Below are 24,495 nucleotides of genomic sequence, written 5' to 3'. Positions count from 1 at the left end.
AATTAGCCGTGTGTGAGGTGGTACACGCCTATAATCCCAGCTACTTGGGAGGCCGAGGCAGGAGGATCGCCTGAGCCTGGGAGGCGGAGGTTGCAGTGAGCCAAGATCATGCCACTGCACTCCAGCCAGGGCAACAGAGCAAGATCCTATCTTAGAAAAAAAAAAAAAGGAAATGGAAAACTGTTAAGAATATGCTTTTCATAAAAGTCCAGTTTCTTATTTACAAAATACTGAAGACTAATGATAAGGTGATATGAACTGAGGAGTACCATTACCCAAGCCTTCTGTACCTGAAGTCCGGTTGTAAAAAAACACCAAAGCCCATCCACCTTTGTCCTAAACAGGTCTACATTGTACTTCTAATCTTGTACAGTCTTCATGAAATTAACGTCTTCATGTTATCTTAAGCACTTGGGTTTAGAAACTTCTTAAAATATCATTCAAAAAGAGCTTAGAGCATATACAGAGTTCATATAAAGCTCTATTTTACATAATTGTATGTACTGCTATCTCAAGAACATGATATGTTATTTAGAAAAGGTCATAGGGCAAAAAAATAAAACAAAACACCAGGTCCAGGTACAAATAATCCCAGTCAGTTATGCTGGCTCATGCCTGTAATCCCAGCACTTTTGGAGGCTGAGGTGGGAGGATTGCTTGAGCCTAGAAGTTCAAGACCAGCCTGGGCAACATGGTGAAACCCTATCTGTACAAAAGACACAAAAATTTAGCCGGTCCTAGTGGTGCACACCAGTAGTCTCAGCTACTTGGGAGGCTGAGGTAACAGAATCGGCTGAGCCTGGGAAGTTGAGGCTGCAGTGAGTCATAATCACACCACTTCACTCCAGCCTGGGCATCAGAGTGAGACCCTGTCTCAAAAAAAGAAAAATTAAAAGAAACAGCCAAAAACAATCCCCAAGAGGACTAAGAGGGAAATAAAACTTTGGTGCCAGACAAGACAGCATCAAGATAAAGCCAAAGAGTTGCTAAAAACAAAAAATAGTAATTCAGGCAATTGGTTGTCTGGGTTCTGCAATTTGACAAATTCCACTCGACACTAATATACAGAACTCTTTTGGTCATTGTCACATAGCAGAAATGCTTCTGTATGTGAAGTTGTTCTGGACTGACTGTTAGAGCTATTAAATGGAAACCCCAGAATTCATCCTGAATGTCTCTGAATGTGAAAAGTCACATGTGTTAATTTAATTCAGTATAAAATTTCCATGTTCTCCCACAAGGCGAATTTCAGCAGTGTCTTCCCAGTATGAAACCACGTCTTATCACTCCACCAGATTCAGAATTGGTATTAATTCTGACAGAAGCTGAAACTAAAGCCTATGTTTTCTTTAGTCAACATAAGGCCTTTTTTCAGAGATGATGTGAATTAATAGTTTAAACAACCAAAATAAAAGAACAGACAAATATTTTTTTTCATACATCCATTTCCATTGCTAGAGCTGCAGTGATCAGCAGAAGCATCTGCCCGGCTGTCAGTATCAAGGTGGATCCAGGCTGTTGGAACTGGTGGATCCAGGGGTTGGAATGGAGGAAGGCTGACTAAAAATGAGACTTGGAACTTGGAAGGCCTGTACCACGAAGGCCAATTCTGCCATAAGCCCTATTGCCCAGGTATGTTACATAAAATATCCAGAGATTACAGTAAAAGTCACGGTGTGGCTGGACACAATGGTTCTCAACTGTAATCCCAGCACTGTGCGAGGCTGAGGCTGGTGGATCACTTGAGGTCAGGAGTTTGAGACCAGCCTGGCCAACATGGTGAAACCCCATCTCTACTAAAAATACAAAAATTAGCCAAGCATAGTGGCACAGACCTGTAATCCCCGCTACTCGGGAGGCTGAGGCAAGAGAATTGCTTGAACCTGGGAAGCAGAGGTTGCAGTGAGCCGAGATCATGACACTGTACTCCAGCCTGGGTGACAGAGTGAGACTCCATCTCAAAAAAAAAAAAAAAAAAGGTGAGAAGTAGCACATAGTGAAAATGAATATAATAATTTTACAGCTGGTCAGGCTCAGTGGCTCATGCCTGTAATCCCAGCACTTTGGGAGGCTGAGACAGGAGGATTGCTTGAGCCCAGGAGTTTGAAACCAGCCTGGGCAACAGAGTGAGACCCTGTCTCTAAAAAATAAAATAAAATAATTTTATAGCTTTTGGTTCTCCTGTATTATATAGCATAGCTGGGAATAAAAAACTATGAAATTATTTTCCCAAGACCAGTTTTACTCATCTTTATCACACTTGTTTGCTGTGGTTATCCAGGAGCTACCTACCTCAAGGTGGATCCAGGCTGTGGTCTTGCATTGGGTAACAAAGCCCTTCCCAGAGGGAGGAGTCACACCACTGGGTCAAGAGTCACAAATGGGTATTTTTACATGTTTATTAAAACAAGTTTCCTGAGAAGTTTGACTAGGCTATGTTGTTGTTAACCTAGTTTGCTTAAAAGGTACAAAAATGCAATCAAACTTACGTATCTGCTAAATATTCTAAAGTCAGATTTTGTTCTGATTGGCTATTAGGGCAAATTAGTGAGGGATTTTTTGTTTTTTTTTTTTTTTTTTTTTTGCTCTGTTTTGTTTTTCTAACAATAGTCTGAAACATAAAATTAAGTTTGGGTTTAAAAACAATTCTTGAAACTGTCATAAACATATGATATCTATTGATTAAACGGTAATAAAAAGACACAAGGTACAAGAATTGAGGCTTGACTGTTGTGGCCGTATACTAACTTCATATACCTTGATAGAACAAAGCATCTTCTTAAAAAGTGATTTGTACACTGCACAAGTATAGCTTTACCAAATAAAAACTCAATGACATGTCGCTGAAATTTGCTTCTTCTAGAATTGGAATTATGTAAATACTGAATGATAATATTTTTATCATATTATAAAATATGACTTCATCAACATGAGATTCCAGGACCCCAGATACTTCTCGGAACTTCTAAAAGTTCATTATTTGATAGGGTTGGATCAAATGTAAAGGCCCAAGTGTTCCAAGATCTTAGATACCAAAAGAGAGAAAGAGGCAAATGGAGGCTCTTCTGAGAGTCAAAATGTTGATGAGAAACAAACTGGAAGTAGCACACATAGGCAGAAAAATAGACAAGTTATGATTCAGAAAACAATTGTCTGCAATTTTGGCATAAATATCTGAGAGTCACTGTGGGCCATGAGTTGAAAAGGAACATACAAGAGAGCAAGGAAAACACAAAGCCTCATTCAGATGTGCTGGTGAGAATATGACAGACAAATCTGTTGAAGTTATGTACCATGAAGTCTGTCTTTTGTCAAAGCTCTATGCAGTCCCAGGATAGCGTGATAACAGTGGTTAAACACAACCAGCTAGTTACAGCTTTCATTGTATGGAAAGACCTTTCTGGTCTGGAACTCTGCCTTTGAAATTATCCACGTAGTTCAGAAGGCAAATACTTGTTAAAGGGATCCCAAAAGGTAGGAGACAAGTACTTTTTGTTATACATTAGGGCAGACTTTCAAGCACAAGACACAAAACTGAGCAGCAAATGTTTGGGGTAGTCCCATCTCCTCTTGGTTTATATGTGGGTAGTAAAATGAATAATATTTTCCTTCTTTGTCTTTCTCGAAATAAAATATCAGGTATCCAAGGAGAGCTGAGGACTCTCAATTTGCTAGATTGATTTAAAGGGGTCAGATTTAGAAAATTAAGGAATAAATGGAGATCGATTTTATTGGAGTGGGTGTGGTCAATGGGCCCTTTTCCATTTTGTGCCATTGCTTTTAGCACAAGGATGTCAAAAATACCACATAGAATGTCATCTCTGATGGACTGACAGAGACCTCCTGGGGTGCTGTGTTAGGACATGAGGCTTATCCCAGCTTGGCAGGAGAGAATGCTAAGCATGACGAGTGATACCTGCCACAGGCACAGAGATTTCCTGCTCCTCTTCTGTTTGTTTCAAACCACCTTCAGGATCTCTGAAACATAGAAGGCTGACAGATGACTCCTACCTGCACATACTTCCTACCCACATGTCACATCCAAGGGAGGTATGGTGAAACAAGTGTGAGCTTTGCCGAAATGCTGACAAGCAAGGGAATTTCAGCTGAGGAGTACATAAGTTCTTTCACTGAAGATTCCTAGTTTCTCTGAGAAGTTCTTAAGGGTGACCAGACCTGGCCATGTCAGGGTCTACAAGTTACCAAATGCCATCTCATCAGGACTGTGGACCCTCTCACTGTGTCTTCTTGGCAGGCAGAGCGTACTGACCCCCTGGGATGGTGTATTGATTAAAACACTTGCTGTGTTTGGTGTCTTTTCCATGACATAACACTCCTTGAGAAAAGTTCTGCTGAATGCAGTTTACCTGTCCGAGGACTTGAATAATCAGAGGAAATTATCCAAAGCTGGTTAGTGGCCCAAAAGGAAACCATTGATAAAACGGCTTCCTGATTTAGGCCCTAAGGAATGAAGCAGAAAGGTGACGAACATTTAGCATGAGCAGAGTGAGTGCAGTGAGTTAGAAGGTGGCTGAGAGGAGGCAACGCGCATTGATCAGAAGTGAGCACATCACCCGCCTCCTTCTCCACCCTCAGAGGCAGCGATGGATGGCAGCCAGGCCTTTTCCTAGTACTTCTCAATTGCACATTCTTCCAAGTGCAAGTGATGCCATCATTAGGAAGAGTGGGCGTTGGAAGAAACAGCAAAAGGTTCTTGTGTCTATGTTGATTTGAAATTAATTAAATTTGTATCCTCTTCATCCTCAGTTGGCAGGCTCAGCAGACTCCCTCAGGGGTTGCTTCTCTTGGAAAACATGAGCGCCATTCAGGTTTAGGATTCATTATCACTGTAAAAAAAACACACACAGACACACACATACACACAAAAAAACAGTAATATATTTCTTTTTTTTTTTTTTTTTTTGAGATGGAGTCTCACTCCGTTGCCCAGGCTGGAGAGCAGTGGCACGATCCAGGCTCACTGCAAGCTCCGTCTCCCGGGTTCACGTCATTCTCCTGCCTCAGCCTACCGAGTAGCTGGGACTACAGGGGCCTGCCACCACGCCCAGCTAATTTTTTGCAATTTTTTTTTAGTTTTTTTTTTTTTTTTTTTTTTTTTTAAGTAGAGATGGGGTTTCACCGTGTTAGCCAGGAGGGTCTCAATCTCCTGACCTCATGATCTTCCTTGGCCTCCCAAAGTGCTGGGATTACAGGCGTGAGCCACCACACCCGGTCAACAGTAATATATTTCTAAGAAGCTAGAGAGAGCTGGTCACTCCATTGTGGAGGTGACTGAAGAGATCACAAACCGTCAGGAAGCCAGTGGTGTCCAGCTTACAATTTCTGAAATGAAGGTCAGTCTGAATTTTACATTTGATTCCTGAGGAAGAAATTCATGAGAGCCAAAAAATAATCCCTAGCTCTTGTCCCTCACAGCCGTCCCCAGCGCTGATGCAGAGAGAACCAGATGGAGTTGGGGGTTCCCTGTTTAATCAAGCTAATCCCATTCTCTACAAATACATGCCAAATTGCCTTTTTCTAAAACTAATTTTCCACATGTCGTTTTCTCTCAAGAGTTTGTGGTCCTGGCATGTCTTCAATAGCTCGTTTTGTTCATACCTACAAAGGAGCTGGAGGGGCCTTCTCAGTGTCATTTAGAATTCAAATATTGGGCATCCTGGGGTGTGAGCAGACATAAATGATCAACATGGTATTTGAACATGACCACACTGTTGGCTGATTTGGTCTTTTGCTTCTAACTTGGCTGTCTTTGCCAAGTGTCTGGCTCCACAGCTTTTTCCTGGTGGGCTCACAGCTCCACCAACTCTCCTGGAAAACAGGTGGCACTTCCCTTCCTCACGTTTCTCTTTTTAGTTCTGTACTCCCTTCACTCACATCCTAGCAGGTCTCTATTTGAAGTGACCTCTGCTTCCAAGGGAGTGCTTGAACGATGATCAACAGATCTGGTATCTCCCTCACTCATAAGTATGGATAGTCTGCAATAGGTGATATTCTTCTGACTCCTACTTCAGTGCTCTCCTACTCAGGGAAACTCCATGCATTTCTAAAAGGACTTCGGAGCCACTGAGACACACATAGATAGATAGATAGATAGACAGACAGAAAGACAGATAGATAAATAGGTAGATAATGGATGGATCTATCCATGAAAGGGCAGGAAACGTTGTGTATATGTTTGTGTGTGGTGTTGGTTCGTGTTGTGAAGACCGAGGCAGAAGCTATCATAAGGAGGGAAGAACAGTGGGAAAGGAGGGGGAGGAGAGAATTTTATCTGAGGCAGAGAAGTGAACAAAAGGACAAACCAGGGTGGGTGTGGTGGCTCACACCTGTCATCCCAGCTCTTTGGGAGGCTGAGGCAGGAGGATTGCTTGAGTCCAGGAGTTTGAGACCAGCTGGGGCAATACAGTGAGACACCATCTCTACAAAAATTAAACATTAGCCAAGTGTGGTGGTGCACACCTGTAGTCCCAGTTACTCAGGAGGCTGAGCTGGGAGGATTGCTGGAGTCCTAGCATTTGAGGCTGTAGTGAGCTGTGACTGTGCCACTGTACTCCAGCCTGGGTAAGAGAGACACACTGTCTCAAAAAAAAAAAAAAAAAAAAAAAGACAAACCATATCAAAATGTATTTCAAATGAAAGCCTGGTTGAAAGTTTAAAAATGTTTCATCTGAAGAGTAGATGTGACAACCCCTCTCACTTATGTCACTCTGAATAATTTTTAAACTGCCCAAGGAGGTTTAATTTCTTGGAAATTGGGTGGTAGTAAGAGAATAGTTCAAAGATCCAGGAGTCTGCCTCTATAGAACACAAGTCTCTGAATTGCATGTTTTCCTTTTGTGACCTTATCTTGAAATTGCAGCCACTTGAAGCAGAGTATAATATACAACTGAACAACAAAGGCAAGGCCCTCTTTTGTCCACAACATTAATATTTGCCCAGCTGTTATAACAGAAGTGACTTTTAAAGTTAATTATTATAAAATTAGTCCCTATTCATTGGTTAAAAAAATAGAAAATACAAATAAGCAAAACAAAAATACCAATAATCTCATTACGTTAACATTTTGGTATTTATTTCCCCAAAGATTTTCCTGTGATAATGATATGTATCCTTTTTGTACAAAATGGGATCATATTTTATATATTGTTCTGTAATCTGCTTTTCTCACTCGCATTCACACATAAACATCTGTCTCTGCTAATAAATATACATCTTTTTAGTGACTACATCGCTTTCTATTGTCTCACTAAATCGAAACTTTTTTTTCCAGCCAATTCCTTATTGTTAAATATTTAGTCTCCTTCAAATTTTTAATTTGTATTTATTATAAACATTGCTACATCTTTGGAAACTTCCAATAGTTACCTTTGCATATATCCCTAGAAAGGGAATTGTTAGGTCAAAGTATACACAATTTTAAAGCTTTAACGGCTCATTGTCAAATTATCCCTCTTTCCTAGAAATTTTTACAATTTACCTTCTTCCAACACACTACTCTTTAGGGAAATATCCTTTTCCCCACGTCCTCTCCAACATTGAATATTATTACTTTCATTTTTTTTGTGAGTCCAGTAGGTGAAAATGGTATCGTATTTACTGTTACTTTTTAATTTTTTATTTTTATTTTTATTTTTTATTTTTTGAGACGGGGTCTCGCTCTGTCACCCAGGCTGGAGTGCAGTGGCCGGATCTCAGCTCACTGCAAGCTCCGCCTCTCGGGTTCACACCATTCTCCTGCCTCAGCCTCTCGAGTAGCTGGACTACAGGCGCCCGCCACCACGTGTGGCGAATTTTTTGTATTTTTACTAGAGGCAGGGTTTCACCGTGTTAGCCAGGATGGTCTCGATCTCCTGACCTCGTGATCTGCCTGCCTCAGCCTCCCAAAGTGTTGGGATTACAGGCGTTAGCCACTGCACCCGGCCACATCTATCCTTTTCAAATATGATTTCTGACTTGTGTATCATGCTTTCAAACTAGTTCCATCCTTAAAGCTATATAATATTTTCCTGTATTTTTTCTGGCGTTTTTTCTTTCTTTTTAACACTCAAACTCATCTGGAGTCTATTTTAGTATAAAGCGTGAGGTTGAGCTCTAAATTTCCCCCCCAAATGTTAGTCAGTTGTCCCAAGACTATTTATTACATAATCCACTTGCTATGAAATGTTAATTCTAATTTGGTTCCAAGTGTACACTGTTTTAATTGTTGATCAAGCATGACACACTCCCTGTGAACTCCCTACCCTTATTCCATCTTACAATTTCACTTTTTCCTTCTGTTAAAATTGTCCTGGCTCTTTGCACACAGTTATTCTTCCAGATGAAATGTGCATAAGGATTTTTAAGATGACTGGGTTGAATTTAAGATGATCATTTTTACATTGTTGAGTCTTTCATCAGGAACACAGTATACCTCTCCATTCGTTCAAGTCTTTTATGTGCCACAATAAAAATCTGAACATTTTATATTATCACCTGCATTTTTTCAGTTAAGTTGATCCCTGGGTAGTTTACGTTTGTGCTGTTTTTATGATATTACCAATGTTGGTGTGTGCTGAGTGGCTTTTTTTAGCATAGTAGATAAGAGCCCTGGGTCAGTTGGCCTGAATCTGAATCAGGGTTCACTTTCTTGCCATGTGACATTGGGCAAATTAACCTTTCTTAGCTGGAGTGTTCTTATCTCATCTCATCTGCAAAACATACATACCTATACCGCGAGCTTTATTGTTTTGTAAATAATAAATGAGAAAATGCAGGTGAAATACCATACTCCAGGCCTGACACACAGACACATGAATGAATGTTAGTAATCCTTATTTTGCAGGTTTTACAGTAGCCAGTGTTTGTTGGTAAAACACTAGCATGAATATTGTTTCAAATATCCAAAGGCTTTCAGCAACCATCTTCCAAAACAAACTAAATTTCTAAGGGGAAGCATTTTGAAGGCTCAGTGTGGGACACTGTCCATCAACAAGAACTTGTTTAACTTAAAGCACCAAAGAGGAAAAGAAGCTCAAGCTATGGTGCCCACAGCCACAGCTCTGTGGACCGTGAGCAACTGACAAGCACTGCCACATAGGGTAATAGTTGCCTCACCTGTGGGACATCAGGCCACTCCTAGAGTGTAGCAACTCTTACTGGTGCTGGGATGGACATCAGACATGTTGGTAAATCAGCAAGCTGGGACCTGGCCCACCACTTGAGCCTGGAGGCATTCTCTCCCAAATGCTCATTCCTTTATTTAGTTAGATATGTTTCCTGCTGTCTTTTTGGCTATTTATTCTCTCTGTGAAATCATCAAATAAACCTAGACATTTTTAATTCTGAAAATTCTTAGGAGTTCTCTGTTAAAAAAATCTTAGCAAACTGTCACAGAATTGCAACAAATCAAATCAGTGATCCCTTTTCAAACCTTTAGTTTGAAAGCAGTTTTAGTAACTTATCTACGATGGTAACATTAGTGAGCAATTTTTCTAGGAATGTTAGACAGATATTTTAAGAATGTGGGCCATGTGTGGTGGCTTATGTCTGTAATCCTAGCAACTTGGGAGGCCGGGGCACTTAAGCCTCAAGGACCACTTGAGCCCATGAGTTCGAGACCAGCCTAGGGAACATAGTGAGCCATTGTCTCTACAAAAAATTCAAAAATTAGCTGGGCATGATGGCTCGTGTCAGTAGTCCCAGCTATTAAAAGTAATGGCAAAAACCGCAATTACTTTTGCACCAATCTTATACCTTATGTTTGGGTGGCTGAGGTGGGAGGATTGCCTGAGATTGGGAAGGTTGAGGAGATGTAGTGAGCTGAGATCACACCACTGCACTCCAGTCTGGGCAACACAGTGAGACCCTATCTCAAAAAAAAAAAAAAAAAAAAAAAAAGAATGTGGAGCACCTTCCCCAAAAGTCTGCATAGTAACAGGCTGGCAAATATAACCAAATTTAATTGATTAAAAAGCATCATTGTATTGTTTTCTTTAAGAAGGCATGTAATGGGCATGTTACCAGTTGAATAAGGACTGATGCAACTGTAATACCTTGTTTCATAATTGCCCCTTTGTTGCAGTCAGGATTAGATAAGTCATCTTTGTTCTCCTGACCAGTCTATCTTGTAGCAATCCCTCTTTATAACCACAGCTTGTGTACTCTGTCTCCAGAGATGGCAATAAACCTATGTTCAACCTTTCTTGTGTTATGATGCTCTCTAACTCATTTTTAGGGAGAGTGCAGAGTTCAGTTTAGCACAAAATCACATAACAATTAGATCAGGCTCCCTTTCTCTTCAATAGAATGTCCTTTCTCCTTCCTGCAAGAGGCCTGGTGTCAGGTGGAATGATTGAGGTAATGCATCTGGCTAACATCAGAGGCAAGCCTAGTCATGCACATAGATCATGCCCATGTTGTAGATATGATCTGGGCCACTATTCAAGCAATGCTGTGGTTTTTAAAAGTAAGTACATCTTCCCTCATCCAACACATACATGCACACACACACATGCACGTGTGCATCTGTGTTTTAATAATACTATTTGAGGTTATCATCCTGCAGGATTATAAACTGTTACTTTGTATCCCTCATAATATCAAGCTCAGATCTGAGAGAAACCGACACTTAATACTTGAATTACAGATGATCCCCGACTTACAATGTTTAACTTACACTTTTTTTGACTTTACAATGGAGCAAAAGTGATATGTATTCACTACACGCCTTGACTTACGATGGGGCTATCTCTAGATAAACTCATTATAATTTGAAAATATCGTGCATTTTTGACTTATGATTTTTTTACTTACAGTGTGTCTCTCAAGACCTAACCCCACTGTAAGTCAAGAAGGATTTATACACTTTTAAATGGCTTTGAGGGACTAAAGAAGAAAAGAGGAAAGAAGCCTCTACACAGAGAAAAAAAAAAAATAGAAGTGGTCACAAAGATTGACTTGAGCAGACAGGCCAAAAAAAGCTCACACAAAACTGCTGTTTTCTTGCAATTATTGGTTAAGTGTTGTCAATGACTGTGCTGGGTGATAGACACATTATTCACCAAATACTTTCCTATATTAGCCTCATGGTGGCTGGCTTTCTTGCTGCTGAGTGTTCTTCTTTTTCTAATCTATAATTTGTCTTTTAATTTATGAAATATCTCTTTTTTTTTTTTTTTTTTTTTTTTTGAGATGGAGTCTCGCTCTGTCGCCCAGGCTGGAGTGCAGTGGCCGGATCTCAGCTCACTGCAAGCTCCGCCTCCCAGGTGCACACCATTCTCCTGCCTCAGCCTCCCGAGTAGCTGGGACTACAGGCGCCCGCCACCTTGCCCGGCTAGTTTTTTGTATTTTTTAGTAGAGATGGGGTTTCACCATGTTAGCCAGGATGGTCTCGATCTCCTGACCTCGTGATCCGCCCGCCTCGGCCTCCCAAAGTGCTGGGATTACAGGCTTGAGCCACCGCGCCCGGCCAAAATATCTCTTATTTTAACAAAATAGTAAAAGAGAATGAAAATACATTTTTAAAAGAAACTCTTCTCTAGATTGAGCTTTATCAGATACTAACCTGCCATGTGAACTTGAACAAGCCACTTAACCTCTCTGAGTTCTAAGTTTACTCAAATTATATTATTTTTAACTGGTTGTTTTGACATGATGTCAACAGTGTCAGGCACATATTAAGTGTTCAATAAATGTCTTTTGAAAAACTACATCAAAAATTGTACTTTCTCAAAAAATGACAAAGAGAAGGGATGAAACAGGAAGAAATCCACAAAATTCTCTATTAAACTAACCTAAACTTTTCCTGAAAAATAGTGAAGCGACCCATTTTTATAATGACATTGAGCTCAGAAACATAAACTATAGAATAAACAGTAGAATTATTACAAGAACAGATATACTGTCACTCTCTCTTAGTTAATTTCTTAGGCATCTAGCATATAGAAAACAGGATGTAAGTGTCTGACTATTGTTGTAATTATTACTGAATTTTCAAAATTATAAATCCACTTGAGCAGAACCAAATCTAATTCTTTTTTTTTTTTTTTTGAGACGGAGTCTCGCTCTGTCCCCCAGGCTGGAGTGCAGTGGCTGGATCTCAGCTCACTGCAAGCTCCACCTCCCGGGTTTACGCCATTCTCCTGCCTCAGCCTCCCGAGTAGCTGGGACTACAGGCGCCCGCCACCTCGCCCGGCTAGCTTTTTGTATTTTTTAGTAGAGACGGAGTTTCACCAGGTTAGGCAGGATGGTCTCGATCTCCTGACCTCGTGATCTGCCCGTCTTGGCCTCCCAAAGTGCTGGGATTACAGGCTTGAGCCACCACGCCCGGCCTACCAAATCTAATTCTTTCCCTAATCTTTCCCTATGTTGTTGCTCAATGTAAAATCATCCCTGTGGTCAAGAGATATAAGAGGAAAGAAGACAGGCATTTGGCTGATACTTGCGATTCCTTGTCTGTGGTTATTCATCTGAGGTTGCAGAGACAGAAAGACCAAGCTTTCAGGAAACCTTCTAACTACAAATGCCTCCAGAAGAAGGAAGAGGCTGGCTAGATTGGAAGAGTCATGATAAAAGGGACTTTTTCTTGTTTGCACCACTATCTAGTAGCATTTGGGAGGGTGTTGTGAGGGTGGGGTTAGGCAATAAGGGAGTATGTTTTCTACATGAAAGTTAAAACAATAATAAAACCAACCAAGAGGATCTGTTTTCTGTCATTACCATGTGTTGGCAATGCTTAACGAGATCAGGGATGAAATTCTCTTCAACTTGAGGGCAGACCCCTCCTAGCGCCCTCCTCCCACTTACACTATGCCCCTGTGCAGTGCCAGGCACATAGCAGGTATGAATCACAGAAAAGATGCTAAGATGGAAAATAAGAATATGAAACACTTCCCTCCCCCATGATTCCTTTTTTGCTTTTCCTATTGATTTTTTTAAAACATGAAAACCATAGTGTCAACTTCCCATAGTATTTTGCACATCTCTGGTCCTTATTAAAATCCTGTGCTGTCTTTTGGATTCCACAGCTTAGGAAGAATATCCATTCAATGAGGACAGAGGAAAGTAATGAACAAGGACTGGCCAATCAGACGTGGATAAAATTCTGAAAGCCCTGAGATTATGGACCCTCACAAGACAAGGTTGAGAGTTGAAGTCTTTGCACACAATGTGGTATATTCATTGTAGGGTGGTTACCAGATTAACTCCCTTTTCCCAGAAGCATGGCGGATTTAGGTTCTATGGACTTAATAGATAACAGAGGTTCTTTGTCAGGGATGTCTTTCTAGCATCAAGGAAAGTGGAACCCTGTAAATGAATTCCAGAAGTCTTTGTTTATCGGGAGAAAGAAGTGTGTTTTCCACTGAATTCAATTTTTAATGACTGTTGCATACTTTCTGAAGCATTAAATTCACCTGTATACTACTTCGATGACAGAGGAAGAATCATGCACAAGGTAAATGCCAATGGAAAACTTTGGGTGATAATGGTGTGTCAATGTAGGTTGATTGATTGCAACAAATGTGGCACTCTGATGGGGGACATTGATAATGGGAGAGGCTGTGCATGTGTGAGGGCAGAGGGTATATGGGGACTCTGTACTTTCTGCTCAGTTTTGCTGTGAACCTAAAACTGCCCTAAAAATAATCTTTTAAAATACCAATGTGGGAGGGGAAGAACTATTGCCACTGCATAAAAATAATTAGTTTCACTTGCATAATGCTTTAAAACTTAGCTACTGCTGGGCGCAGTGTCTCACACCTGTAATCCCAGCACTTTGGGGGGCCAAGGTGGATGGATCACCTGAGGTCAGAAGTTTGAGACCAGCCTGACCAATGTGGTAAAACCCCGTCTCTATTAAAAATACAAAATTAGCCGGGCATGGTGGTGGGCACCTGTAATCCCAGCTACTTAGGAGGCTGAGGCAGGAGAACTGCTTGAACCCAGGAGGCAGAGGCTGGCAATGAGCCGAGATTGCACCATTGCACTCTAGCATGGGCGACAAGAGCAAAACTCTGTCTCAAATAAATAAATAAATAAAATAAAAATAAAACCTAGTTAGGTGGTTTCATTCTCCTATATCATCCTGTGAAACTAGAAGGACAGATGTTCTTATTTCCATTTTTCAAGATGAAGAAATTAAAACTCGGAGAGCTAAAGTGACTTGTTTTTGTCTAAAGAACAAACAAGCATTCAAATTAGGTCTGAAAATGAGTCTTCTGATTCTAAGTCTTATGACCCACTAATGCACTTTCCACCTGTATCTATAACAATTCACAAGCTTTTAGAGACAAAAGAAATCTTATTTTTGTCGCAGGGTAGATACTCAAAGTAAACATTTTATGGATTATCAATGTAGTTAAAACATTAGCATAAGAAAAAGAAATGTAACTAAAATTATGACAGAAAAGAAAGATTTTCCAAATTATAAGGTGCTAATATGCTTTTAAAAACTTCAGAATGGGCCAGGCACGGTGGCTCACTCCTGTCATCCCAACACTTTGGGAGGCCAAGGCAGCAGAAGGATTGATTGAGCCCAAAGTGTGAAACCAGCCTGGGCAACATAAGGAGACCCTGTCACCACAATAAAGTAGAATAAAATTATCCAGTCATGGTGGACAAACCTGTGGTCCCAACTACTAGGGAGGCTAAGTTGGGGGAATCACTTAGGCCCAGGAGGTTGAGGCTGCAGTAAGCCATGATCACACCACTGCGCTCCAGCCTAGACAACAGAACGAGACTCTGTCTCAACACAAAACAACAAAACACCAAAAAACTCCAGAGTGATAAGTGGACTATTCCTAAATCACCAACATTAATGGGCCTATGCCAGTAATGAAGGAGAACAGAAAGTCTCATAGTAGATCAAACAAATTCCTGATTTCCCAGGATTGGGAGGTCCAGAAAGAAACCACAGGGAACACAGGGACAAAAATAATGCTTTGCCCACCAATATTGATATGTCTGGGTCTTAGGATACAGGCTTAGGATAAAGGAAGTGAGGTTTTTTGTTTTGTTTTGTTTGTTTTTTAATCCAGTGAGCTGGGTCTTAATATAAAGGCAGTGAGTTTCTATACATCAGTTTTAATTTCCTAATAATTATAGTAGCAATAACCAGTGCTTATTGAGAACTTACTTTGTGCTGGATTTTGTTCTAAAACCAATGTTCTTTTCTTAGATTTTTTTAGTGAGTAAAAAATTAACTTTGCAATATCACAATAACCTTTGAAGTAATCAGAAAGTGCCTGACTTTACAAAGATCTGGGACTTGCCATTCTTGGTTCTGAAATGCTAGTGCTGGCATCACTGAAAGGGCATAAAGTGAAGGCCTGACAGCCATCCTGTGAATGTCAGACAGCTCTGGACCCACAGAGGAATGTAGACATTCCCTTTTAAAACAATAATTTAACTATGTTAAGGCTCTAGCTCATTTTCTCATTATTTCAAAAATCTGATTTTTTTTTTTGAAACAGAATTTCGCTCTTGTTGCCCAGGCTGGAGTGCAATGGTGTGATCAGCGCTCACCGCAACCTCCGCCTCCTGGGTTGAAGGGATTCTCCTTCCTCGGCCTCCCGAGTAGCTGGGATTACAGGCACCCGCCACTTTGCCTGGCTAATTTTTGTATTCTTAGTAGAGACAGAGTTTCACCATGTTGGCCAGGCTGGTCTCAAACTCCTGACCTCAGGTGATCTGCCTGCCTCAGCCTCCCAAAGTGCTGGAATTACAAGCATAAGCCACTGTGCCTGGCCAAAAATCTGATTTTTATGGAGCTTTCACTGCCATACAATTCTGTAATGTTAAGCTTCTTCCATGTTGCCAACAATTTCAAAGAGCAAAAGGCAGGTATGTAAAACTCACTGAGGGTGGTTTGTAGCATCATTGAGGGTGCTCATCAGGGATAGAGTAATAAGATATTTAAGATATTTATGGAGGTTTAGTAGTGATCTGAGCCCTATACCAGACATATACAGTTACAGATTTCCAGGTAAGGTCAAAACATGGGGAAAATATCCCTTTGTAATATTCCCCCTGGCATTTTGTTTTCTTCCACCTGCTTGTTTCTCTCTCTCTCTCTCTCTCTTTTAGAGACAGGGTGTTGCTCTCGCTTGTTGCTCAGGCTGGAATGCAGTGGTACAATCATCGCTCACTACAATCCTGAAATCCTGGGCTCAAGCAATCCTCTCATCTCAGCCTCTCAAGTAACTAGGACTACAGGCAAGCGTCACCAAGCGTGACCTGGAATCTCTTTTAAATAGGATAGAATCCTTTCTGAACTGGCAAAGAATCTTAACATGAAAATGCCTAGGGGGGTGATATTGACCTAAATCTACAATAGGTATAGACTTTGACATCAGAGCTGAGGTTTGTCTGAGTAAGACTGTGTGGTGTGATGTGAGGAGAGATTTGGGATGGTGAATTCTTAAGTAAGGTTTAGGGGGAGATGCAGAAAAAGGGTCCAAAGATAAACATCTGACTGCCCCAACCACTGCCTAATAATCAGTATTCCCTTGCGATGCTCAGGCTTCAGGGATTGCCCAGTGACAAGTGACTGCAGTCTGGAAGCATTTAAGATGACTGGCACCAGACTTCTGGCGAACACAGAGGGAGAGCATTTATCCTGCCTGAAGGTTTATTCCATTTATTCCAACAGGAGTGTGATATCTCAGGCATAGGCTCAAGTTCTCTCCTCTCTGGGTATCCATGAGTGATTGCTGCCAACCACTCAGTACCTCCAAGGTCACAGCAGAGCTCTGCAGAACAAGTTCCCAACCTGCTGAACCATCAGTCCTTTTTCCTTAGAACACTTCCCATGTCCTGACAAAACAATTTTCTAATCAAAACACCCCCAACGTGGTCATTTCTATCCTCACAAAAGATAATATAATTTAAATGAAATTGTGGAATGCTAAACGATACCCAAACCCCAAAGCACTAAAATTTTCTATCAAGCAGAGCCACCTAGCGGTAAAATGGAACATTTTTAAAAAATTTCCATTTATTTTCTCACTCTAGTTTACAGTTACCCACTTTAAGACTGTCGCCTCCATCTGTTTTCCTTACCAAACATCTATTTCTCCAAGGTAAACAAACCTACAGTTTGTCATAATTGGAAAGTTTTATGACTAAAACAGAAGCTGAGGCAACAGTGTCTCCTCAGAAGGGCAAGAAAATGTCAATACTAATTTATTTCTAAAGATAAAGAGCCCTACGATATTTACTTTATAGCCTTCTATTTTCTGTGACACACTTCCTCTTCTCCACAGTATGCACATATCCACCCATGTAAATGGTCTCATACAATTTATAGGCACGGAGAAGCCTGGTTCCCAATCCCCTCCCTGCTATATACATATCATCTGTGGCAGATGAGAAGTACCTTGGGTTGTGATTTGATTCCTTCTCTTCCTTCAAGGTAGGTAAACATTCATAGTCGGCTAGGACAGAATAAAAGCAAACTCATTGTTAGTTACTGAAATTGTATCTTCTATCCACAAACCTGATACAGTTGAATACCATAGTTCTCTGATCTGCGTGGTTACTTGTGCTAAAATGGCCTCACCAAGGAGCGACAGTGGCGAAAAGATTAATGATATCAAGGTTCTTGAAATGGAAAATGCGCTAATAACACAGATACAAAACTTCAACGTGCCTCTGACCCTGGAAAGGACACAATTCATCACTGCTTGGTTATTCTGTCCCTGTAGCACCCCAGTGCTCCAAAAGCTAGAATCTGCACGTCTCAGGATAGACACTGGAATAAGATGGCTTCGCCTGAGGTTCCAGTGTGTCTGCAGAATGATTTCATCAGATTGCATGGTAGAAAAGAATTGGGTAAAGTGGGAAAACAGCCAATCTTCCTATGGTCATGAGTTCCTTTCTATACACCACTCGTTATTTTTAAGGGCAAAAACATTATTTGATTCTATCACCTATATGTCAAAATAACTCAGCTTTAGTTGTCAAATAGAAATGCCTTTTCCAGTTTTCTGGTTTTAGTGAGCATGACAGAATCATGATTTTATATTTCACAAAATCTCTGGCACAAAACGTAATACAACAACATAGTAAGAAGAGATTGCCTTTCTGTAGTGAATTTTTTTCTTCTACTTTTTTTTTTCTGCATTTAAAAAATTCTACTATGTATGCATATTACTTTTAGCAACTGAAAACAACAAAATGAGATTCCTGAAGTACTATCTCAATGACCCGCCCCATCCTCAAATAGAATGGCTTTACAGAGTCCTTCTTTCCTGTTAGAAATTGTACAGGTTAGCTGAGTGGCTCTTTTTTGAAATCACATCTTGATAAGCCTGTGGTAGTAATAATTCTTTCTTTGTTGGTTTGTTTGAGATAGAGTCTTGCTCTGTCGCCCAGGCTGGAGTGCAGTGGTGCAATCTCGGCTCACTGCAACTTCTGCCTCCTGGGTTCAAGCGATTCTCCTGCCTCAGCCTCCCTAGTAGCTGGGAGTACAGACATGTGCCACCATACCCAGCTAATTTTGTATTTTCAGTAGAGATGAAGTTTCACCATGTTTGCCAGGCTGATCTCAGGTTTCGAACTCCTGATCTCAGGTGATCCACCCCCCTCAGCCTTCAAAAGTGCTGGGGTTATAGATGTGAGCCGCCGTGCCTGGCCTGGTAGTAATAATCCTTATAACCAGTCTCTGAATTTTCGAACTCTACCATAGAGTGTTGAATTTGACAGACTCTAGGGTATTTTTTTTTTAAGATAAATGGTAAAAAATACAAATGATATGATAATGCTGGGTTTTTATTAATTTAATCTAAGTAGTAAAAATAATTAATTTTTAAAGGGAATTTAAAAAAGAAAAAGCAGCTGTCGTCATTTTAAAGTCCCATTATTGATTTACTAAAAAGTAAGGAACATAGACTTCCATTACTGCCAGATATCAATGGGAAGTTGTTATATGCGGTATGTGTATCACCATCTACATGAGCAATGTCCAGTAGAGCATTCTAAAGTGATAGAAATATTCTACATCACACTGTCCACTTAAGTAGCCATTGGCTACTAAACACTCAGTATTTTTAATTTTAGTTTTAATTAATTTAAATTTAAATAGCCACATTTGGTGAGTGTCTATTACGTTGAACAGCACAGATCTATGGCTACTACATTTGATAAAGTTTTATATCCATAGTCAGTTTAAAATTATAGATCTCTAAATTCTGTAAGGTATAAGTTAATGCCAGATGCTAACTTTTTCCAGATCATTTGGCCTCAGAGATTTCCTTTCTTGAGTAAAATACCATTTTCCGCTTCAAAAAGACCATTTCAACAACTTGTACAGAAATAAAAACAAGTGGCAACAATTAAGCTGAATATTTAAATATTGTCAGACCAAGTTTATTATCTGCATGTACCAGATCTAATGTGGGATTGGGCTCTGTCTCACTTCAGGATTTATTGAGATATTTATAAAGCTGTTGCAGCCTTCTGTTACTAAAGAGGAAAGAAAAAAAAAAAAAAAACTTTAGGTTACCACATACCATTTCTATTCATGCTGTTCATCCATTTATCAAGCTCTTCCATTTCAATTTCCATAACAGAGGGTGTATCTTCCTCAAAAATAGGGCTAGAAATAGAGAGCAAAAGGCTTGTTGGAAAGAAATGTGAAATGTGCCTGATTTCATTTGGAAAGAGACTAGAGTGCTGATCCTGAGGAAGATGAACTTGATTCAGTGCCTTATGCTCTAGGGAAGCCTGAGGGCTTGCCCTTGTCCAAACTATCAAACTTCAGTAGGAAGAAAGGCTACCACACAAACATACATTTATCACAGGTCCAAAAGGGGGGTGCCCACAGGCCCAGCAAGTGGACTACAAGGGAACCCAGGAGACTGACTGCTCCCCTGAAGGTACAAAGTCAAGTCTGCAAGGCTCCCAGGGTGAGGCCCTTCCGGGGAGTTGCCACATTAAGCATTTTAGCCTTGCTTAATTTCACTTCCTCTTCCTTGGGGTTTTTTGATCAGTGCCCCAGGTCAAGAGGCCACTGTCAACAGGCTATAGTTATCACCTGTCCCTTCAATTCCCAGGCCTTTCCCTCTTGGAGAAATGGAGCAATTGCTTTCAGAAATTCCCCGCCCTCACTTGCAGAAGCTCAAAGTGCACAGTCAAGGGACAGAGCCCATGGTTAGCGGAGATGGGGCTGGGGAAAGAGGGACCACCAGCTCTGAAAGCAGCATAGGCAGTACACTGTGTAGAGGAAGCCACAAAGTTTCTAAACCAGGAGGCTGCTTGGAAGGTGGGGAGGGGATGGCATCACCCCACAACATGCTTCTGAGTGGAGGCTTGTTTTTCTCTCTCCCACCCGCCCTTCCCTCCCTCCTCTCCCTTCCTCTGGCTCCTCCCGCTCTTCCCTTCTTCCTCCTCTCTCTCTCCCATCCCTGGGGGTTCTTGCTGTGTGAACTTCTGCTTCGACCAGGGATCCCCTGCTAAATACCAGCTCAGGTATCTTTCCAGGTGATAAAATTTCTAATCAGAGTAAATGAAACGACATCCTTGAAATACAACTAGGGATGGAATATTTAACTGCTATGCACTTGAAATTGGCAGCAGTCAGGATTCTTTCCTGAACGTAGGACAACGAAATAAAGCAGATGACACACTGTCCTTGCCCAGATCACACTCACACGCTGGACAGGGTTTGGGGATGCCAGCACATCCTCCCTTAGGCTACCGGAGATCTCCAGCCCAGCCTGGGAAGCAGGAGAGCTCCGCAAGGTGTCAGAACAAAAACACCTGAAAAGGCAGCTGTCTGCCCTAACTGTTGCTGTTCACACCCCAGGTGGATCAGAAGCAGCAGGGAAAACTTACACTTTCACGTTTTCATTTCCCAGTTCATCTAAAAGGAAATGAACATAAAGGTCATGTTAGCTTTGTTCTTTTTGTTCTTCTGTAACAACTTTTAATCTCAACAACAGCTGAAGTCTGCTTTACAAAGAGCGCAAAATGACATTAAGTAATGTTTTTAAAGGAGCGATCATTAACTTAGAGTTAAACAAGTGCGGACTGCCATATTGAAACTAGGTCCTAATCCCTGTGAAATCTGCTTTCTTTTAGATGTGGATGGTCAGTGGAGATGACTCACTTCAGATCAGATGTTCATCTGTCTTTATTTTGTACATCCACAAGAAGAGGAAAACAGTGGTAAGGAAAGGCAAGGGAGGGTGAAACAAGAGGGCTTGCTCCTTGGCCTCCTTCAGTAAAATGTCCCAGATCTAAAGGTCGCTGCTTCATTTCCTGTGATACACTGTGGCACTGTGCCTCACTCCTGGCAGAGGATGTGGTCTCTTCCATCAAGGGCTCCCCTTGGAATTTTCCTTTTACCCCTGCTCTTCACATGGCCGGATCCCTCACATCCTCAGGGTCCCAGCTTAAATATTCTTTCCTCAGGGAGGCCTTCCCCACCTCCTCTATATAAAGCAGGGCCCATCTTTCCTGTTGCTCCCCAGCTCAGCACCTTGCTTGCATCCTTCATAATATTGGCCACAGTTTCTCATTGGTCAACTCGTCTGTTTGATTTTTTTTTTTCTGTCTGTCTCTCTCACTGGATCATAAGTACAAAGGGGCAGGGATCGTGTCTGTCTTACTCATTGTGGTATCCCCCCAGCTCTGAGCCAGCTAGCACAGTACCCGGTAAATGCCTAGTCAATATCAGTGGAATAAATGATTAGGTGTTAACCTCAATTGTCCAGCACTGGGGTTCAACTCATGTCCAATATTTTGGACTTAGCATAGTGAAACTTCCAAGAAGCCTGTTTTTAGTTCCCGTTGGTTAAGGTGAGAGTCAGGTAACTGTTTACAAAATGGCTCTAACGCACATCAGACTCCAAATGAATAAGTGGTGAGAATCGGAGCCTGATGTCCCAGCTGAAGCCCTGTTTCATTTGACAGGAGAACCAACACATCCAGAGAAATGAGGCAATGATGTTGAGTGGATAGCATAGGCCTACTGCACCATTTATGATGTGAAAATGATTGAAAAGCAAACCATTTTGTAGGGTCCACCAAATAGTCAGAGGTTTCTGATCCTTGGCAATCAGAGGCCTCCTATTGTCTGTCCTGGAGAAATGGAGGCCCTCAGTGAAGGAACACAACCAGCAGACACCTGGAACTGAGTTCCTGGTGGCAGTGAGCTGCTGTAATTTCCTGTGGGTTGGCAAGCTTGAATGGCATTGCTAATCCAGGAAAGCTGGGCACAGATGTAAGTTTCATGCCATCACTGCTTGCCTTCCAGGAGCTGCAGGCTATGTCCTCTTGCCCTCCAGTAGGAATCTAAAGCTTCCTGCAGATGCCTGACTTCTCAGAAACTTAGATGGGAAAAGGAGAATACATACACACACACCCCCCACAAACACACACTTTCTATCTAAAATATACAGGCCATTTCCTTAAGGAATTTTACTATAAATAAAGCTCCTACACAATTGAACATCCCTACAGGTGACCCATAAAGATCCTCCTGTTTTGTCACTCCCTCCTCCTCCCTCTCCCTTTTTCCCTGCTGATAATCCCTGACTAATTTCCCGGAGAGCAAGTGGCTGCATGGCCCCACCGTTGTGGGCATGGATTTATCTTTATAATCTGGGTTCCCCACAGGCTTCAGGGTGAGCAAAAGCTAGCCTGCATGCAGATGAAGGAAAACTTTTAAAAGCCATTACAAAAGTGCTCCAGATGCACCAAATGTGAAGCTCCTGTAATCAGTATCAAAACAGAGCAAAAAGCTTTCTGTGGCCTCATCTTCCCTGCTCCATGGCTATTACCTCTGCTCCAGCCACCATGGCAACAGAAAAACATCTGGGAGGGCACACAAAGAGCAGAGCATTAAACCAGGAGGGAGACCAATTACTTGTCCTCAGCAATCAGGCTCTGCCCGCTCCACTCCACCGGCCTATGTCTATTTATGAATAGCCACCTATTCCCTTTGCAACCAGGAGGCAAATGCAGCTCTTACAAAGCTCCATCTCAACCCCCCCCATTCCATTTTCCCTCCAACAACCCTTCCATTTCATCTCCTCCGACCCACTTTGTCCTCCTCCTTCAGTTCCTACATGACCCCCACTTAGCCTGACAGTACCCTCCTCTCAGATCCTCTCCTTTGTGCATTCGACAGTGGGGTTGTCTGGTGGAGGCTAGGGGAGGGCAGGAGCTACAGGAGCCTCTGTCTTCCTTATCTTGTTTCCATGCTGAGCAGTGAGCAAGAGAAAGAGTCTCTTTCCAGAAGGTTTACTGAGCAAGCCAGGCATCATGTAGCCACAGCCTGTTTAAAGTGGTCGTTTATTGCCAGCTGTTTTCCCTGCAGCTCTTTCAGAGAGACCTCGCACATCAAGGCACTGCAGCTTTAATGCCACGAGGTCTAGGAAGAACGATAGCAGAACATCACGTTACTACACCATGTTTCCCTTTCCCTGGACATGAAACGGACAAGCCCAAAGGAAAAAGTAATTTCCAATCAGATGAAGTGTTCTAAAAGTTTTGGCCAAGTCCTCTCCCAGTGTCAGATTTAAAGACTTATTTCCTGGTATAGTGTAACAGACCAGGCTCTATCCACGTGGGGTAAGAAACAGTATGTCTGCTTCTGACTTTCCCAGGGGACATAGTGTGCAGGTCTCCATGCCCTCCTGTAAAGCATTTCTGTGGGAGCTTTCCAAGCAACATACTGCTCTGACCTTCCATGATAATTGTATTTTACCTGAAAAACATCACATTTTGCTAATGTAAATATTGTGCTTTTATGAACTTTGAGCATTCAGTTTTTCTGAAATGATACCCCTCTGTTAAGCAGCTAGTGATCATGTCTGTATTAAAGCATTGGCTGATAAGAGAAAAAAATTCAAATAAAACTCTCTATCAAAAACTTTCATGATAAGCCAATTGTTTTGAAATTCTAAGTTTTCTCTGTTGTGTTTTTTAAAGTTAGGCATATTTAAGGTAAAAACAATGTACCAATTCATAGTAAGGATAATGTACAAATTTGGCTTTCCCTCTGAGAGTAGATGTTCTTTAAAAAACATTCTAACATTCTTTATTAAGTCACTTATTCAACAAACAAACAAACAGCTAGTGTGTGTTGGGCTAGGCATTGAGTTAGGTAAAGGGATGATAATAAGCTAGCACTTAGCACTTATGCCAGGTTCTGACTTTTTCTAAGTGATTTGCCTATATAAACCATTTAATTCTCACAACTCTATGAGGTAGGTATTGAATTTGCGCATTTTACAGATGAAGAAACTTAATCAGAGAGTCACAGTGCCAGGAAGTGCAAGCCAACCAAGCAGTGTATGTGGTTTGAGTCTGGACTGTCAACCTCAATGCTACACTGTCACACAACACAAATAAGACCAGTTCTTGGTTCTCTTGGGCCTTAACGACAACATAACCCAGAAAGAAAAGAAGAAAGATAAGAAAAGAAAAAAGAAAAGAAGGAAGGAAGGAAGGAAGGAAGGAAGGAAGGAAGGAAGGAAGGAAGGAAGGAAG

The 24,495-nt window shown here is 41.4% G+C and overlaps 1 protein-coding gene across 2 annotated transcripts in view; it reads right to left on the bottom strand.

Annotated features, from left to right (window-relative positions):
• Positions 1 to 1,178: 1,178 nt before the first annotated feature.
• TMEM154 (transmembrane protein 154) overlaps positions 1,179 to 24,495 on the bottom strand; it is a 56,569-nt gene continuing 33,252 nt past the window's right edge. The window contains exons 4-7 of one of the 2 annotated variants that reach the window (XM_023227669.3): positions 20,833 to 20,860; positions 19,509 to 19,594; positions 17,375 to 17,432; positions 1,179 to 4,847 (exon numbers count right to left, since the gene is read on the bottom strand). In XM_023227669.3, the coding sequence (XP_023083437.1) occupies positions 4,832 to 4,847; positions 17,375 to 17,432; positions 19,509 to 19,594; positions 20,833 to 20,860 (188 nt within the window). In that variant the 3' untranslated portion in view covers positions 1,179 to 4,831. The remainder of the gene's footprint in view (positions 4,848 to 17,374; positions 17,433 to 19,508; positions 19,595 to 20,832; positions 20,861 to 24,495) is intronic. The other variant, XM_023227676.2, reaches the window with a different exon arrangement.

Source organism: Piliocolobus tephrosceles, chromosome 3, assembly GCF_002776525.5.
Source record: "Piliocolobus tephrosceles isolate RC106 chromosome 3, ASM277652v3, whole genome shotgun sequence".
Classification (NCBI taxonomy): Eukaryota; Metazoa; Chordata; class Mammalia; order Primates; family Cercopithecidae; genus Piliocolobus; species Piliocolobus tephrosceles.
This window is presented reverse-complemented; position numbering and strand designations above follow the sequence as displayed.